Raw genomic sequence first — 20,015 nt, 5'->3', positions numbered from 1 at the left:
TTTCTGGTATGTAAGAATAACTTTTAAAGCTTTTCTTACATGTTGTTAAACGGCCCCTTAAGAAAGATTGTTCTAAATTATACACCCACCAGCAACATGAGAATACTCATTTTCCTACACTCTTCCCAACTCTATTATCTTCAAGAGGAAAAATCTTTCCAAATTTGAGGGAAAACAGCATTTTCCAGTTTAATTTTGATTGCTAATAAAGCTAAACATTTTTTATGTTTTTGGCCACACAATACTTGTTTTTCATGTAGAAAGAAGTGGGACTACATCCTTTACCTTTTTTATTTTCAATTGCATTAAATGGTACTTGTGGTTTTTTCATGTTCTCATCCTCTGCGAAAGAATTCCTGTGAATGCAATATCAAACATCTCTGGATCAATGCACTGAACAAAATTCATGGAAATTACATCTAACACGCTATCTTTTTTCCTGTGTGTGAGCGCAGTTATTTTGATGAACACAAAAAAAAACTTTCTGGATTTCATTCCTCAAAACTGGCAATCTTGTCTCAAGTGAGGTGGATGGAAATCTCATCATCTTTAATCAGCAGAAGCACATTTGAAGAAAGCCAGGGCAAAAAGTCACTCTTTGGTCCAAAAGGGAACAATCTCTGATAGCCTAGGTCCAACTGAAGTGATTCAGAAACACACATTCCTATTGGAATCTGTTTGGCTAAAATTACAAAGTCTTGAAGCAAGAAGCCTTGGAAACTCTGAGACACAGACTGAGAAGAACATCCATATAATCTAAGAAATTGAAGCGTACCATGCAGAAAGTGACCTGTCCTGCCAAGGATTCTATCCTTAAACTCTGATGAACAGGAATGAATTTTAAGGGTTAGTTATATCTTGGTGTGTTTGCCTCATTTTTCTGTTGTATAACTAAATGCTCAGCCAGATTGGCCTTTAAATCCTCAAATTTGGGACCAAAGTAATCTTAAGTTGCAGACAGAAAAATTGCTGGTCCTGATGATAGAGAATACTGGACAGGATGTGACTTCACTTCACTGTGCTGGGTTGTGAGGCTCCATTTCTACTCCAGAGAAACAGAGATAACAACACTGGCCTTACTTCACAAGGATGCTATGAAGATTCAATCAAACGCTCTGTGTTAAATTACATTTTATAAAGATTTATTGTTCCAGATATTGTACTGTACTAGTAGAGATGAATAAGGCATTTTCAATTCCCTTAAAATATAAGCATCAGATAGGAAATTAAGAAGCATCAAGGAACTAAAACTATAGTTAATGTTGGGAGGTGTGATCGTGTTATTGCAGTTTTATTTTTAAAGTCTTTTTTTCCCTTTAGTATATGCAACGATGTAATCAGGGGTGAAAAATTATGATGTCTAGGACTTTAAAATAACTTTCCTCCTCCGAGGAATGAAGAAATAGATAAAGCAAGCATGGGGTGAGATACGTTTACTTGAAGTCTGAGTGCCAGGCCAAGGTAAAAAAAAAAAATCTCTGATTTCATATGAAGTAAACACTCTAAACAAAGCTCATAAAAGATACAACCCTGAAATGCATGTAAACTGAATTTTAGAAATGTTACTATCTTAATGGAATGGGATGTTTTGTATGTTTACTCATCCTGCAAGTGATTTCTTGTGTAATTTTGTGAATAACTTATTTGTTTTGACAATGTGTATTTTCATGGAAAGCATGTGATTAGAGCAAATTACACTTGCTACTTTATTTCCAGTAAAGTGAAAATTAGCAGAGAGTACACACACATTGATTTTAGTGTTTTCATTCTGTTAAGATTTCCACTAATTCTGTTGGGACCTCTGGATTCTGAGCCTCAGGGCACAGACATAAGTGTCACTTTTTCTAAATGTTGCTTTTTTGACTTTATTTCTCCTCACCTTGTTGCTATAAGCAGATGATCTTTATTTAAAAGGGTGGAGGAAGGCATTAAACCCCACAGATAGTACAGGTACGTAAAATTGGCTTTTTTGGTATGAAAAACTGGAGAAGACCATTGTGAAGATAAGGGCAATTATGAATGACTACACGTGATCTTCCTGTCAGCATGAGGTCTTGGTGTAAAGCACTGGACCACGGGCAAAAGGCCAGGGCCCTAGTCTCAACTCAAGTAGCTGCGTGGCTTTGGCAAATAACCCATCTTCTCAGCACCTCAGTTTCCTCATCTGGAAAATGTGTATCATATGCATCCTCCTTGTAATACACATGAATGATAATTAAATATATATACATTCACTGGTAAACTTGAAGATAATTAGAATTGAGTATTCTTTCTTAAAATGTTCTGGAAACAATTTAGGTAATTGTTTCTTGATAAAGACTTCAAGTTTACTTATCTTAGTGTTAACTTAGATAAAGCTTTCATACTTATCTTGATTTTCCTATAAATGAAAGAAAAATATATACCCCATTTGTCGATGCTGAAGTGACTTTTGGATGGTATAGGAACAGGAAACCGAAAGTATATCAATATTTACTGCCTATCTGCTCTGCAGCACACCACACACTATGCAGTACATGATGGAGGTTATCTTATGTAATCCTGAAACAATACTTGGTAGGTGGTATAATCCATATTTTACAGGTATGGAAACTGAGACTCAGAGGAAAATCTTACCTGCTGTAATTAATAAACTCTAGAGTTGGGATTTTTGAATCCAAGTCTGTCTGATTCAAAAAGGTCCTGACTTTTTCTAACTATATTTAAAACTGACCTTTAGTAAATTTCATTGTTGGAAGGAATCAGTTAGGGTTAGAATTAGGCTTAAATTCAATATTCTGAAATTAAGTCAATTGCTTAACCTTATAACAAATGTGGACCTTGAGACAAATTTTGGGAATAAGCTTTCCAAAGCTTGCATATCTCAAAGGAACTTACCCAAAGTTAAAAACCATACTTAAATAGACTCCTTGGTAAATCAAGTCTGTTCTTCCCTCATCGACAACGGCGAAAGAGACAGTCTTGGATTGAGTGAGTGCAAAGAACAAACAAAGGGACAGTAGGCTGTATTATTTAAAACCTAATTTTCAAACAAACAAAACCTTCTATCAATCCTATTATTTCGGAGTATTGAGAGAATAAGGCCAGCTGCATAAAGATGTGGCAATTAAAGTGAGTTCTGGTCCTGGGAGATGTCCTATGAATTCTTTGAATATGTGATTACTTGTATTTTTGAACTATTAAAAAAATGTTTCTTATAGGACTGTTTTCGCTGTCTCCCGAGGCAGAAGGAAATGAAGGACAAGTCAGTAGAATTGAGGCCGTTCGTGAGGGTAACTTCAGAGACACTGATGATCGTGCACAGCCATCTAGTCTTTCATTCCCTTGGGAGGTTAGGTTTACTCCTGTTTTCCTGGCAATAGACAAGTCAAATACTCACTTAATTCTATCATATAAAAGGGAAGCAGACTTAGCTGGCACCATAGGCACTGCCCCTTCCCCTGGCAACTGGGAGTGTTACTATGTTCTCTGGCCCAGCAACCCTCTTATTCACTCATTACTACCCCTCATTAGAATGGAAGTGGACATAGGAGGCCAAGGACCTTTTCTCCTGGCCGAATGCTTCTCTCTGAGATTCCATCTTCTAAAAAAAAAGTTCTAATCTTGCGGTAGAGACAGACATATTTATAAATTTGGATAGGTTTTGCCTAGAATAAAGTCATGCCTCAAAAACTCCAAATGAATGCTCATACCGTCTCGGGCTCCACTCTGACTGATGGTTCATAAAACAAATCTCACCTAATTCTTTCTGTCTGATGCTCCCGTAATTCAAGGATATATATCACAGGATGAAACTAGCTTGAAACTTTTAATTTTAAACATGACTTTTGAATGGAGTCAAGTCCTGATGGTTTGAAAAACTGTTGGATATATTTTTGTTACAGTGTTTGAAGACCACTAGAATCATTATGGTTTCAATGTTTTAAAGAAGCTTATTTTCCAGAGCATGAATTTTTGGACACACTTCTTTTTGTTGCTTTCTTTAATGTAGGCAATGCCTTTTGAAATCAATCTTTAGAGATTTTTTGGGGTTGCACAATTCAAATTTGTGGCTCTCTTACCATTCCAGCGGGTGTGGCTGTGCCTTTTTATTCAGGAGCTGAAATTGTTCGAATACATTTAAAAGAGACCAGTATTGGGTCAGGATGGAACCAGGTTTCCCCACAGGATTTGCCATATCATGAAATTCACGCATCAAAGATTGAAACCCAGGAGTAGTAGATGGGAAGAGCTGAGAAGGAATATTCGAAAGCAGAATATCAGAATAAGTTATGGAAAATAAAATGTAGTATTACTAGGAAAGGTCTTATATTTATTTATTCAGATATTTAAAAAATCAGATATTTATTTAAAATCCATTATCTATACCATAATTTAATTTTCTGTGTTGCTGTCAAGGTAAATGCCACTTTTTATAAGGAACTAATTTTGCTGATGTTTATACTTTCAAATGGGGTGAATTTTATTTCCCTTTTCATTGAAAGGAAATGGATATCTGCTTTCTATAGATACCTGAAAACAGCTGAATAACAGAGTGTGTCAGGTAGCAGGAAAAATGAGGAGAGATTCTCTTGGGTTACAAGTGCATTACAAATCTCAGGGTGAGAGATATTAATCCTACCAAAAAAAAAATCTATGGTTATCCTCTTTCTACTCTGAGAGTCAGGAAATTAGTGTCTGCCCTTTCTGCTACAAAATAATTCTTCTGTTCTTCACATTGTGCCAAGAGATGTTCTTTACTTTCACAATATCTTAAATTGAAGATATTGAAGGATGAAGGATGAAGCCAGGTCTCTGATTATCTTTGTAGAGTATTGACCCAAACTGTCATGAATGTAATACTTACTATATTTAAATTAATTAAAATAACCCATCAATTACGTTATCTTTGGAGTAATAAGCTTACTTTGAACCCTCTAAAATATGGAGCTAAATTATAAAAACAAGTGTCAAACCTTCACTAATTAATTTAGTAATTTGGTTATAATTCATACAAGTAGCATCTGAATACACAGATTATTTTAAGTAAAAAAATTTTATTCAAACAGATTAATAATAAATTATTAGTAGACTTTTTAAAATGCTATTTTAAAGAGATATTTTGTATAAACACATCTTAGGTAGAAAAATATGAATCCAAGATAATTTACCTATATAAGGGCGGAACTGGAAACAAAGCAAGTACTGAGCATGCACATGTATATGTAATAAATTATCCTTTGATATTGAGCAATAACTTAACAGAATCCAGGAAAATACATAGAAAACAAAATAAATGCCATATATATTTTTTGGCTGAAACCAATAAAAGTTATTATAATTATTTACATTTTCTTTCTTTGGATTTTGCTACAGAGTTACAACAAATTAAGATTTAGGTAGTTTTAAAAAATATTATTGTTCTATTGAGTAATATTTACTTTTACACAAACGAAAAAGGGCATAATAAACAAAAGGAACTTTTGGTTACACGTAAATGTCCCAAAGCTAAAAGCAAACTTTTTTGGAAAAATGTTAGCATTTTCCCCTTAAGAACTATCAAATCCTGCCAGCTATATTAATTCCATATTCTTTCACTTTTAGTAAGTCATGTATTATCTGCAAACTCTTAAAGAATATGCATTCTGCTCATCTTAATATTTATATCTCTGAAAAGAAGAAGCTTACAAAGATTTCTATTCCTTAAAGAAATATCTTCACTTAGTTTTAAGTCAAAATCAAGTCTCTTATGGCTGATCTACTGTAATCTCAGTAATCAAGAGGAATCAAAGGTCACTTTTGTTTTACCAGTTGGAATTGTCCCAAACTCCTGAGTTCCTTTATGAAAGTCATAATTGAGTTAATCTCCTCTAAAGATAGGCATTGATTTAGTTCTTTTTGATAGTTTTCACCCTATAATGGGGGGAAAAAATGCAACTCTTAAGCAATTGCTACAAAGTCAAACCATGTTTAACACAATTCAACAACCAAATTTTGAACTCTATAAACAGCTGGGCTAATTAATTCTAAATAAAACATAATAACTTTAACTTGCCAAAATGATGTCAGAATATAAGAAAGCTTCCTATTTGACCAAAGGACCTGAAATAGCTCAGTAAGTACTACTTTGGTAGTAAGGTTGGGAAATTGGGCCCAGAAGGACAGAATGAGTGTGACAGTTTGGAAGTGCAGGAAAAGTCTTTTTTTAGTCTTCAGGGTACAAAAGATCAGAGCAGCAAATTTACACGTGAACCTCATGTATGGGACATTACCATTTTCGAGTTTCATGGATTCTAGTAAACAGACTCATCCCCCCATTTTCCTCACATTCATTTTTCATTATAATTCATCCCTTAGAGCAAAAGATACACATATTACCACTCCCTCTGGGTCAAATGGTTCTAATGGTTTTAATGGGAATCCACTCACTAAGGAAGGGAAACAGGGAACTCTAGGAAGGAATCGATAAAATCATAGGGAAACAACAGTCTATAATGTCATCTCTCTCAAAACCATCTCTCTGTAGAGCATTGCTTCTTGGTGAGACCCTTCACATTCTACTTTTCCAAATTTTCCAATTATGCTTTTAAAACTGAAAGATACATAGAAAACAATACTGTACCTAGTAACCTGTACATATTTTTTTATGCATCAAGAAAACTTGTACTAACAGATCATAAAAATTAACCAATCTTACTCTGAAGCACTACTCCCTAATCATCAGCATCTATCTAACCAAAGACGTTAACCAGATGTGAATGCTTAAAAAAAAATTAGTATTATAACTCTAGTCCCTTGATGTTAATCTAGAGCACTCACGGCTATTCTAACTGCCTCTAAAAGGTTCAGGTATTCCTTTTAAAGTATTTTACAATATGTAATACGTATTATTCATTATAACCACAAATTTTCCCTGGGAATTAGGGACTGCTTTACTTCATTTTCAACCCATAATTTCATCATAATCAGTCAGTCACATACTTAGGAGACATAAAAATAATATTGGTCCTTAGGTCGGAAAAATATTAAGAGGTTTATATAATGGATACAAATCAATTTCAAATGAATTATCACGTTGCTTACCTGCACAGTAAAGAAAATGGCACCTTCCAAAAATGAAATAAATATTTGTCAGTACAAAAATACGCACTTACCTTAAATATACCTGATCTATAAAGTCTCTGAAATATCTCAGAAAATATGGAAAGTGAAGATTCATTAGACAGGAGAAAATTGAAAGTGTCTTTTAAAAGGAATTCTTCTGTGTTTTGGTCCTCAAAATCCATATTATCATCATCTTGAAACTTTAAATGCTCATGCACCTGTGAAAGAGTAAAAGCACAGCAAATATTTTTCATTGACTTCCTTTTAATGCAGTGAAATCACTTCTAAGACGTGATTCATTTCCTGCTGGATTATAGATCAGAACTGACATCTAGTGGTCCTTTTGGAGGTCAACAGTTTTAGAAAATCTAAGTAATGCTCTTTTGAAAATACGATTCTTTATAAGAACATTAACTGTTTTGTAAAATCAAATTAGTTTGTCTTGAACTTCTTCATTGTTGAAGACCTTGTGTTTATGGAAATAACATTTCTGAACAATAAATTTTAAAAATCATAATATAAACTATTAGATATGTGTGTAAAATAATGAATAAATGACCATTAGATGTAGATTCATAAAATTTCAAAAGTTTAGAGATAAATCGTTGAACTATTCAGCCAAATGTCTGAGCCATATATAATGTAATCATTCTCCTTGTGTAATAGTTTGAAAACCAGTCATTACAGTATGAAGTCAAACTCTGGTTGCACATAATTTTATTTTGTTTCTCTTCATTTCTTCTCATGCCATATCCCAAGATAGCTTTCTATAGACTAATGCAATCAATTTTAAAATCTTCTTGCCACTAAGGGCTATTTTAGATTAAAAATATGCTGCAGGAGATGATCTGAATGAGTTAATTTAATTTAAGAGGAAGTAAAAGAATCAGAGTGTACAAAAACACTCTTAAATTTCCATATATTTATACAAATACTGAAAACAAATATTTCAAAGATTCCTATGGCTTTTAAAATTAAAATATAGGCCAATTTTAAACTAAATATCTATATGTAAAGAATAAAAGAGTTACCTTTTTTATAAACCCATATGAATAAGCTAGGTTACCTGCTATTTTCTATTATCTAAATGTCTGTTTTCCTGCATTAACACATACTTAGCTTTATTCCACATTTATTTCAAAAACACAAAAAAATCCATATTTGTTCAACAGGGATGCAGAGTGGGTATTGTAACTCAAATCAGAGACTCTCCATATGCTAGTTAATTCTCTGAACCACAGTAAATATAAGTCTGTAGTAAGTTTGACGCAAGTTGCACTTATTGATCAGTTACTATGAATGAACACACCACCACCACCACCACCACACACACACACACACACACACACACACTTCAGCCAAAGGGGAAGATCCCATGAGGGCTCCGGCATACTCACCTGGAGCACTACAGGGGACCTGACACTGCCATAACCAATATCAAAAGTTAAAAGCTGAAAACATAATCTGCATCTGAAATAAAAACACAAGGTAACAAAAATTCATTCTACTTGCTGTAGTTACTCTATTATTTGATACTATATCATTACTAATCACTAAGGTTAAATTTCAAGGTCCATACTAATTACAAAGAGCAGTGGCTTGGATAATCCAAAATCAAATACAAGTTATCTTTGGATTTGGAATCTGTTTCGTTCCTTACAGAAAATACAAATATATCCGAAGTATTCATAATACATTAAACGAAGCAATGAAGGGACTCCATAAAAACGTAATATGGAAAAGGAAGCTCTCCTACTCCTCTGTGCTAGGCATTCTTATTCGCATATAAAGCTTACATTCTTATTCGCATATAAAGCTTACATTCTTATTCGCATATAAAGCTTACATTCTTATTCGCATATAAAGCTTACATTCTTATTCGCATATAGAGCTTACATGAAGGCACCTCCTGTTTTGACATACTCGATTTAACATTTCCCCAGAAAAAGACATTAAATTATACTCAAGTAAACTGAGATATGGAGATAAGAGTTAATGAATTTTGTTAATAAAAATCTATAAATAAAAACATACCTAGTCAATGGAAAGCATATATGATAAAAATAACTGAGCTTGAAAGGGGCTGCAATTAAAAAGATAATTTAAATAACTGTGCCTTATTTCTTGTCACCACTATTTAAATACTGGTGAGTATTTAACATGCTCTGAAGTTTTAGGATCAACAAATTAGAAAACATAAGTTTAGAAGTTCATATTTTACACGGATATAAAATTTTCTAAGTAGCACCTACTTGTGATAATTAAGATATATTTTCACTAACAGTCGATTGTTAGAAGTAGGGTTTTTTTTTTATTTTTTTTAACATTGAAATTTGTCTTTACCTATGGAAGACCTTTGGTCCCAGAGTAGATGTTTCACTGAATACTTCAGCTGCTAGCAGGAGTTTGCTAATTGCTTCCTTCATGTTATCAAAAGCCTGAAGAGGTGAACTTGTTCTCAGGAACGTCTCAAAAAACGTTTGCAGCTATGAACAAAGTAAAGAATTCATATGTTGAAACTACAATCTCAATTTGTCTCTCTATCATTTCCAAAGTGAACAATGTGAAAGAGCCCTTCAGCCTATCTCTCCTTGACACACTCAAAAAAAACTCCTTAAAAAGGAAAATTTGATCATCTAAGACATATATACATACATATATATTTTATGTATACATATATATATAAAATATACTGAAAGAGTATATAATATACTTAAGGTATATTATATAATAAATATATATTATCACGTAATATATAATGTATATATATTGTATACATTTAAAAATATAAGCCCTCCGATTGAATGTGGGGTGCCAAAACATGCTGTAATTTAAATTACTTTAGAGGTGCTTACTCCATTTTTCTTCTCATTCCATGGCACATAATCATGGAAAGTGAAGGGGAACTCACAGAGCTTGTGATCAGAACTGCCAAGTTTATTTTGTGACTCTTCTACCTAGGTGAACTTGGACTTGCAACTCACTCCTCCGAATTTTTGTGTCCTTTTCTTTAAAATGGGTTACTACCTACCAACAAGAGAGTTGTGAGGCCAAATTGCAAGAAAGTCACTGTAAAGTATGAAATTCAAATCTAAGCTTTTTATTATTATCCCTTTCCTGCGTATATCAGAACAAAAAGAACTATATCGAAATTGCTGCTTCTTCACGGTGTTTTGCTGTGAGAGCTCTAGCCAACCACAGAAGAATCTAAGAGAATCTCAGTGTCCTCCTAACATGTTAATTTCAGGCTTCATGTGGCTAGAGAGAACGAGGCCATATTACAAAAAGGGGCAGGATGTTAGGTTTATGTCTTCATAGAAACACTATAATTGGTATCACAAAGAGCTATTTTTATTTGCTTAAATATGAAAACAATCACAACAACAAAACTATATCTTGAGGATGCTTAACACCAAAGTTCAAGTCAAACTTTCTAAAACGTATAAAACAGACCTCATATTGATTCATAAACTTTCTCTGGATAAACATACGCTTTCAAAAATGAAGAACAAAAAATATTTTTTGAAAAAACATGCAGCAGGTATACTATTAATATTTTTGGAAGAACAAACTAAATTTATCTGAGCTGCGTAAGACTGCAAAGTGAAAAACTTTTGTTGCTATAATAATGAAGGACAGATATTGGCACAAATCACCTGAGGGAGATGGTAAATGTATCTTTAAGATACGCAAGCAAAATTCACCCAAGAGAAGCAAATGCTGACTTCATAAACTCTTCCCAGCTGAAAACCAGAAACCTAATGAGATGTACACTTTAAGACCCTATAAACACATCATTAGCATTTGGCAGTTAGGGTGTTTTTCCCTCTCTAAGGACTAAGGAAAATGAATGTAATAACTGTATGATCAAAAGAAAATAAATCAAAGCTAACACTAAAAATATTAACACCCTTGAGCCAAAACAGAGTCACACGTTTTTCCAAATAAAAGTAACTCATCACATTTCACTCACTTCACCATATTATATAGAAAGGGTTATTGATAATATTATTGCATTTTTCTATTTTAATGTTTTCTGAATATCACAGGGTTCAAGGTTAATAATTTAAGAACGTTGGAAATGTTTGTGTAGCACATAGGATATATAAGATTTATTATCAAATTATATCCTCCATGGTAAAAAATAATTAGCAAATTACTGCTTAGGATTGTATTTATTCTTCTACTGTGGAAATGTGTATTTCTTAATTTTTGACTGTAATTAATTTTTCACCATGTGGAAAGCACTGTGTGCTGGGTTTTGGGGGACAAGGTACATAGCATGGTGGTAACTCTATAGACTTTAGAGGCTGAAAGTCACAGTCTCGACTTTGGTTCTCCTGTTACTACTAAATTGTGAGACCTTGCGGGATTACTAACAGTAACTTTATGGAGGTATTGCTAGGATTAAATCAGAGAATGTACATAAGGTACACCACCACCCATCACACATCAATCTTCAGTACACGTTAGCGCCTTTTATTAATTAAAACAAAAGTCCACAGCCTTCCTTCAATCAAGGAAGAACATTTAAAAAATATATGATAAGCCTTTCAATAGAAATATATTTAAAAGGGAGAAGAAAGAGGCATGGTGGGTAAATAGACCCCATCACTGGTATGTCTCCCAGCAGAAGTGAAAGAGGAGAACTGAAGGACCAAAATAACTGGCTTTCCTCCCATTTCCCTAAAACTCAGCCTTCCAAGAGAAGGACCAATGTCAACCACCAATCATGAAAGCAGGGGGACAAGAAGCTAGACAGCTGCCATTACAAACAAATGTGGAGAGAGGAGATAGAAATGGCATTTAAAAGGCACAATTCAAAACAGAGAGACTTCTTCATTTTTGTATTCGTTCTGTTACCAATCTTTGTCTCTATATGCATTTCCTTCTATCTCATTGCATGCATTTCCATTTATTTAAGTCCTTAAGTCAAAGAAAATTCTAGATGAGTCATTTCTTTATTTAGTACAGTGGCAAGCAAATTACATATGCCAGAAGTGAAAGTAGAATCATGCAAATGCTTACTATTTTTTTTTAATCATCAACTTTCAATAAGTCGCCCAGAGAGGGCAGAATACTTATATCAATTTTTGAAACTAATTCACTTAGGCTAAGTGGCAGACTTCTTTGACTGTCTGCTCATATTGTAATTTGTTACACTAACTGTATTTCCTTGGTCAAATACTTGAGTTCTGTGCATCTCAATATGCTCGCACGTAGAAAGAGAGAAATGTGCGTGATGATTTCATGGGACAATGTCAAATCTGAAATTATTTGATAGTAATTCCATTCAAAGCTATCAGAACCCACAATACACTTTTCACTCAGGAGCTTTCTTAACCCAAACACAAATATCTGAAAGAACACCTTCACTTTTCTAAGTTAAAATCAGCCGTGAACTCAAATATCATGGAGACTTCTCTGTCTCTAGATCAAGATGTTTAATCGATGTTTTTGAATTACCTAAACATGAGAATATAAGATCCCAAGGAAATAAGTGCCTTGGCAGTAAGGTAAAAATGAATAAAAGAAGATCTTAAAACATTTAACATGACATGAAACTATTTTATGAACTATAAATTTTCCTCCTTCAGTACAAAAATGAAACACAAATTTAGTGCAAAATAAATTATGTAGAAAATGACCTTGTAAGATCATGGCTGTAAAACCAGGCAGTTAAAGCATCACCACTTGTTTGTACTTGTGTAAAATTCAAGCAATAACCCAGTAAGGTATTTAGCCATTGAAATATACGTAGATGGGTCAAAATTATCAACTAAAAATAGAAGGACAAGAGGGACTAAGGATGAACTTCAAAATATTTGTAGGAAAACTTCAGTTATGTTTTTAATATCTTAAAATATTTCTAAATTGCCGTTATATTCACCTCATTCCCCCACCCCACCTCACCTCTCACAAACCCCTCCTGTGCTAAATTCTGGGCTTCACCTGGTTAATTTCCTTTATCCTCCCATAGGACCTCAGGCAGATGGTTCTCAGTGGCAAAGCATGTTGTTCTGTGTTAAACGTGTTGATTTTCTTGTTTGCTCTCACCATTAGACCATAAGATCTTTTAGGGCAGATACTGTACCATTTTATCTTTGGGTGGCCAGTATCTAACACAGGGTAGGTATTAAGTAAACACTGTTGAGTAACTAAACCTAAGTATAACATTACAGAAACCACAGAGACTTTGATAAGAGAAATAGTTTACTGGAGCTTCTGGATAACATAAATTTTCTCCTTAGGACAACATGTTTATCTCTCGTTTCCATCTCGTGAGCAAGGGAGGATGAGCATTTTTCTGGTGACTTGTAATAAAACCTTTGAAAAATAGAAGCTCACAGCTGTTCAGGAGAATTTTTGAGATAAGAAAAATATAAGAGTTAAAACACAGCATGAAAGATTAACCAATATTAGAGTTTTTTTTTTAAGTCATGTTCTTGACTAACTGAGAAGCTATAGCAGAATACTGATATTTCAATATTTTGAATTTTCAGTAGAGTTTAATAGCATTGTACCTTATTAAAGCTTACCAGAATTTCCCTCAGTATTAATGCGGGAGAGAGAAGTTTTCATCTTCTCAAAATAAAGAAGAATATTGGTACTTAAAACCGTTTTGCAGCAACAAGCATATGAAAAGATGCTCAACATCACTAGTCATTAGGGAAATGCAAATCAAAACCACAATGAGGTATCACCTCACATCCATTAGGATGGCTACTATAAAAAAAAAACCCATAAAATATTAAGTGTGGGCAAGGATGTGAAGAAATCAGAACCCTTGAGCACTGTTGGTGGGAATATTAAATGGTGCAGCCACTATGCAAAACAGTATGGAGGTTCCTCAAGAAATCAAAATAGAATCACCATATGATCCAGTAATTCAGCTTCTGGGTACAGAGCCAAGAGGATTGAAAACAGGGTCTCAAAGAAATATTTGTTCATCCATGTTCACAGCAGCATTAGTCACAATAGCTAAATGGTGGAAGCAACTCAAGTATACATCCATGGATGAATGGATAGACAAAATGTAGTATATACACACAATGGAATATCATTTAGCCTTAAAAAGGAAAGACATTCTGACACATGCTGCAACTCAGATGAACCTTGAGGATAGTATGCTAGTTGAAATAATCCAGTCACAAAAGACACTGCCTGATTCCACTTACATAAGGTATCTAGAGTCGTCACATTCCTAGAAAAAGGAAATAAAATAGTGGTTGCCAGTGGCTTGGGGGGAGGGGGAAATGCGAAGTTGTTTAATGAGTATATAATGTCAGTTTTGCAAAAAGTTCTCAACACTGGTTTCACAACAAGGTAAATATTTTCAACACTACTGAACTGTACACTTAAAATGGTTAAGATGGTAAATTTCATGTTATATATATATTACCACAGTTTTTAAAATTTTTTAAGTAATATTGTAGTTTTCACAGTCTTACTCCCTCCAATAACCATGTTTAAACACCTGTTAATTTTGTACCACAAAAGTCCAGAAGAACACCTTTTTAATGGTTATAAATTTTGCAAAAGAAACAAAACACAAAATAACCCCTCCCTTGCTCCATTTCTCAGCTCCTGCAAATATTGGAAATAGTTTCCATCTCTATTACGTCTCCTCTTACTCACTGTTTTATCCAGAAACAATCTTTTAACCTTGAACTTTTTGCTTGTTTAGTCTGAGAAATATCACACAGCAAGCTTGAATGCTCGTAGGAATGACCAAGAATAGAGGACAAATTTATGATGGAACACGAAGTCTAGAGGATGATCATTTCAGGTTAAAAGGAAAAGATCTTTTTTTTTTTTAAAGGAAAATATCTTATGATATTCTCCCTTAAAAGGAAATATCACATAAGAGTTCTGACTCAATTTTATCCATGGTAGAACTAAGGACACAACTAAATATATGAAATCCAAGAGTCTATGTTCTTTTCCAAGTTAAAAGGGGAATAAATACGCATTCAAATCTACCTCTTTTTAATACAGTTGGAATTTAATTTTTTGCGGTACGCTGGCCTCTCACTGCTGTGGCCTCTCCCGTTGCGGAGCACAGGCTCCGATCGCGCAGGCTCAGCGGCCATGGCTCACGGGCCCAGCCACTCCGCGGCATGTGGGATCTTCCCGGACCGGGGCACGAACCCACGTCCCTCTATCGGCAAGCGGACTCCCAACCACCGCGCCACCAGGGAAGCCCAAGTCTATTGTTCCTGATTGATATTATTATTCTGCCTTTTACAGACTCAATTGGGATCTCTCTGTCTGACTCTGACCTCATCATTCTCTCTCCCTGGCACTTGCCAAACTCTTAAAGTGTATCTGAAGGAATCTGAACACCTCAGAATTTTATCCCAATGTAATATATTTTATAGACAAAGTATTTTTTGATCACCTTATAATTCTCAATAAGAAAAATGTTTATACATTTAATTTAAAATTTCAGTTACCATATGGCTCTAAATTTTAAAATATTTTTTCCAAAGAGTTACGATTACAATTATTTGCTGTACACAATTGGTCAGAAAAATAGAAATACATTACAAATCTTAATAAATAATTTATAAAATAAAAAGTAAAATTGGTTTGGAAATGCACCCCTTAGATGGATATGACTTCTTTTTATTCACTTAGTTGAGTCTTTTTATCCATTGAGACAACAGCATTTATTGTTAGAATGAGAAAGGTTCAGCATTGGTATTAATATTATTTTCAATGTAAGCATGGAGAAGATTTGTTCACAGAAATACATAGATGTAGATGGAAGGATTTAGCTAGAGCAACATGACTTAATTCCTTGAGCTCCCTCCAAAGTATATGAAAAAAAAAACAAGTAGTGATTTATCATGAAATATTTAATTTTGTTAAAAACTGAAAACAATCTGAGTTGTGGAGGATTTGTTACTTGGTGATTAGCATCCTTCACTTTCTCTAATGAAAACCATATTTAAATGCACCTGTTTTGGGGAGGGGTTGCAAAATTTTTTCACCCTGGAGCAATTATTATTATAATATTAGGGATAGGTGAGCGCTAGGTCTTTCTTTTGAAGAGCAGAGGTCTGTGCATGAAGGGATGGGGAATAAAAAGCACCCGCTTTAGAGGCGCTGTCTCAGCGAGATCAAATTTTAGGAAGGTATACGTGGGAAGGATGAAGTTATGGGCATTGATTCTCTTGAAACTATCTATGGGCCTGTGAACCCCTTGGAGAGTCTTCATGGCTCCCCAGAGGCACACGACACCCCACTTGAGGATCATAGCTCTGGCTGTGTCTGGCCCAGAGAACACATCTGCTGCACGTCAGAGGGCTGTGGAAGGGGATGAAGGGCTGGTGAGCACTCTGGACCGTAGCAAGAAGTCTCCTTTGTGTTTTAAAGGGTCATGATTTAGGGGGGAAATCAGACATATAAAAACAGAAGGAAAAGAGGAAAAAAGATGTGAGAAAGGGAGGGAAAAAAATGACTAAATTACAAACCTAAGCACTGATGTGATTTTTCATTTCACGCACATGTGGTATTTGGATAAAATTCTATGTCATACTTAATAATACTCACTAACCCCAGCCAAGCTGACACCATGTGCCAGACACTGTGTGTTTCTCATGCACTGTTTTGTTTATATTCACAGCAATGCTATGAGGTTGATACTCATTATCCCCATTTTATAGATGAAGAAACCGAGGGCTGAGAACACAAGTAATTTGCCTAAGGTTTTACAGCTAAAAGGTAACCTGTACGGATGTTGAAACCAGTCTGCTTGGCTGCAAAGCCCCAGCATTACCTCTGCTACTGCGGCTTTGATTATACAGATTTAGGAATGTGGATGGACCCTGAAATATTGAAGAATGAATCATCTGTGTTTTTACTTTCATGGAAAATGTGTTTGAAACTGTCACAATTCTCTAACACCCACACATCTAACAAATCAACTCAACAACTTGAGCATTTGTGTAGCCTAATTACCTTTTGGAAAACTAAGGACATTTCTTTGTGACTTAAATGAAATTGCCTGAATCAAGAACAAATTCTGTGTTAAGTCAAATGATTTAAGAAAATAAATATTCTCGTCATTTGTTTTAGCTCATTGAAAATTGGCTTGCTTTAGGGTAAACTACAGAAAAACTCAATTAGGATAGTTTTTCCTCATTCTCTGGAATTAGGATAGTTTTTCCTCATTCTCTGGAATTAGGATAGTTTTTCCTCATTCTCTGGAATTAGATCAAAACTCCAATATTTAAGTAAGTTTCATGCTTCCAGTGACATGAATAATTTTATTCATTTGTACTTCTTAATAACCCTAAGCTTTAAAGCATACATTAAAATTGGAAATTCAGGAAGTAGATTCTGTGATTTAATCAGTTTCATGGTTAAAAATTTTTAAATTTCCCATATGTATATCAGAGAATTGATCAGGAGCAAGGTACCAAAATACAGAAGGCTATGAAGAGCATAAAAATTTAATTATTTGCTTTGAATGGTAGAACCCTGATTGCATTATATTCAACCTTCTCAGGGAGCTGGCAGGTTATCCTTATTGCCCCGTCTAGAATCTCTCAGTAGGATATAAAGGATTGGAGAGATTTTACAGAAAAAAGTAAAAGTTAGGGGCTTCCCTGGTGGCTCAGTGGTTGAGAGTCCGCCTGCCGATGCAGGGACGTGGGTTCGTGCCCCAGTCCGGGAAGATCCCACATGCCGCGGAGTGGCTGGGCCCGTGAGCCATGGCCGCTGAGCCTGCGCGTTCGGAGCCTGTGCTCCGCAACGGGAGAGGACACAACAGTGAGAGGCCCACATACCGCAAAAAAAAAGTAAAAGTTGTAAGATTTTACCATTGGACTCTGTGGACATATGTCTACTCATTTTCCTTATATGAATGCCATTGTTCAAGCAGGTCACAGTTTCTTCATTTTCAGTGCCTAGAATGCACGGTCGAATACCTGCTGCTTCTAGTTTGGTTTCTCCAACCTCACTCTGGCTTCCACCCCGAACGCTGGATAAACTGACCCTTACTAGGGTGCACAGATTCCTAATTATTCTCTTCTCGCCTTCTTATTGGAATACATCACACTTCATCATCCTACTCTCCTCCAAGGGAACTGACCTGTGAGTTGAGGTCCCATGTTTTTGAAGAGAACCCTTGATCCCATGGTGGCCGAGAAGCAGGCACTTCTGCCTGGGTTGTTTTTGCAGTAATGGGGACCTGGACAGCTGGGACCTGCCTTGTCACACTAGGCAGGCTGAGCAACTAGTTATTCTGCTCACGTCTTAGAAGTGGCAGGAGGGAGAGGGAATGAGGTGGAGAAAGGCGGGGAGGAAAGTGAGCGGGAAAAGAAACACCAAGCCCCCAAGGCGAGAACTTATTCTATGCAGGGCCCTCGGGCGGGTTTTGGAGCAAAGGAGACCGAAGAGCCAGACAAATGGAGACGAATCATGTAACTGGCTAGTCTGCCGTGACAGCAGGAAGCTCTCCTCCTCTCCACCTCCTCACTTCCCGCTTCTCTGTCCCACCTGCTTCCATGTTCTCTGTCTCAGGAAAGGGCACCACCAGTCACATCATGGCTGCAGAGTCCTCTCTGAGCCCTCTCTGTCTAGTCCCTCTCTCTCACCTCACCACTGACTCTTGTTTCTACCTTCAAAAGGTGCCAGTTTCTCACCTTCTTTTTTTTTTTTTTTGGTCCGCGGGCCTCTCACTGTTGTGGCCTCTCCCGTTGCGGAGCACAGGCTCCGGACGCGCAGGCTCAGCGGCCATGGCTCACGGGGCCAGCCGCTCCGCGACACGTGGGATCTTCCCGGACCAGGGCACGAACCCGTGTCCCCTACATCGGCAGGCGGACTCTCAACCACTGCGCCACCAGGGACGCCCTTCTCACCTTCGTTAGATCACCACCTCACCGACCCGTCCAAGCCACCATCCTCCTCACCCAGATGCCTTGCAACTGGTCACTCTGTCCCCACTCATAATCCTCTTCAGTCTGTTCTCTACACAGCAGCAGCAGAGTGGGCTTGAAAAGGCAGATCTCATGACGACACTGTGGTGTTCTGTGATCATGCCTGGACTCTCCTACCTCAGGGCATCGGAATGGGCCCTTTGCTGGGAATGCTTTACCACTAGCTCTTCAAATAACACTCAGCCTCCTCCATGAAGCACAGCTCAGATGTCACTTGGTCAGGGAGATCTTGCTACCTCTCAAAAGTGGGCAACCCAGTCACTTTCTACACAGCCTCCTCCCTCGTTGCATTCTTAGCAATATTAAAAATCTGCATTATGCCAAGGGAAGTAAGTCAGACAGAGAAAGACAAATACTGTATGATGTCACTTATATGTGGAATTAAAACAATACAACAAACTAGTGAGGATAGCAAAAAAGAAGCAGACTCACAGATATAGAGAACAGATTAGCGGTTACCAGTTGCCGGGGTGGGGGGGAGGCAGTGCGGGGGGAGTGGGAGGTACAAACTATTGGGTGTAAGATAGGCTGAAGGAGGTATTGTATAACACGGGGAATAGAGCCAATATTTTGTAATAACTGTTCACGGAAAGCAACCTTTCAAAGTTTTATTAAAAAATTGTAGTTCTCTATATTTGTTTATATATGTATCATTAATTTTTATCTGTATTTCATCTACTATTCAACACAAGAATAAACTCCATGAAAGCAGGGACTTTGTCTTGTTTGTTACTATATCACTTGAACCTAACAAAATGTCTAGCATATGAGACACTTCATATGAGAAGTGCCCAGTAAATATTTGTACAAGGAATCAAAAAACTTATTTAACCCATAAGAAACTAGTCCTGTCTTTCAGATAGAAAAAGTGGTTCAGAGAGGTTGAAAGACTTGCCTGAGGTCACACAGTTGGTACAAGGATCTTCCTACTGCACATCCATATCTAGGCCTCTAGAGGTCATGCTTTGGGATTTTTGTTTTTAG

General features: G+C 36.0%; 1 protein-coding gene across 4 annotated transcripts in view; it reads right to left on the bottom strand.

Moving 5' to 3' along the window:
* The window catches only part of CPED1 (cadherin like and PC-esterase domain containing 1), a 301,524-nt gene that overhangs the window by 165,754 nt on the left and 115,755 nt on the right, over positions 1-20,015 (bottom strand). For all 4 annotated transcript variants that reach the window (XM_079932379.1, XM_079932380.1, XM_079932381.1 and 1 more), the window contains exons 7-12: positions 9,427-9,569; positions 8,481-8,553; positions 7,134-7,301; positions 5,788-5,892; positions 4,062-4,231; positions 286-356 (exon numbers count right to left, since the gene is read on the bottom strand). In XM_079932379.1, the coding sequence (XP_079788505.1) occupies positions 286-356; positions 4,062-4,231; positions 5,788-5,892; positions 7,134-7,301; positions 8,481-8,553; positions 9,427-9,569 (730 nt within the window). The remainder of the gene's footprint in view (positions 1-285; positions 357-4,061; positions 4,232-5,787; positions 5,893-7,133; positions 7,302-8,480; positions 8,554-9,426; positions 9,570-20,015) is intronic.

Source organism: Stenella coeruleoalba (assembly GCF_951394435.1).
Source record: "Stenella coeruleoalba genome assembly, chromosome: 9".
Classification (NCBI taxonomy): Eukaryota; Metazoa; Chordata; class Mammalia; order Artiodactyla; family Delphinidae; genus Stenella; species Stenella coeruleoalba.
Note: the sequence above shows the minus strand (reverse complement) of the source record. Positions and strands in the feature narration are given on the sequence as shown.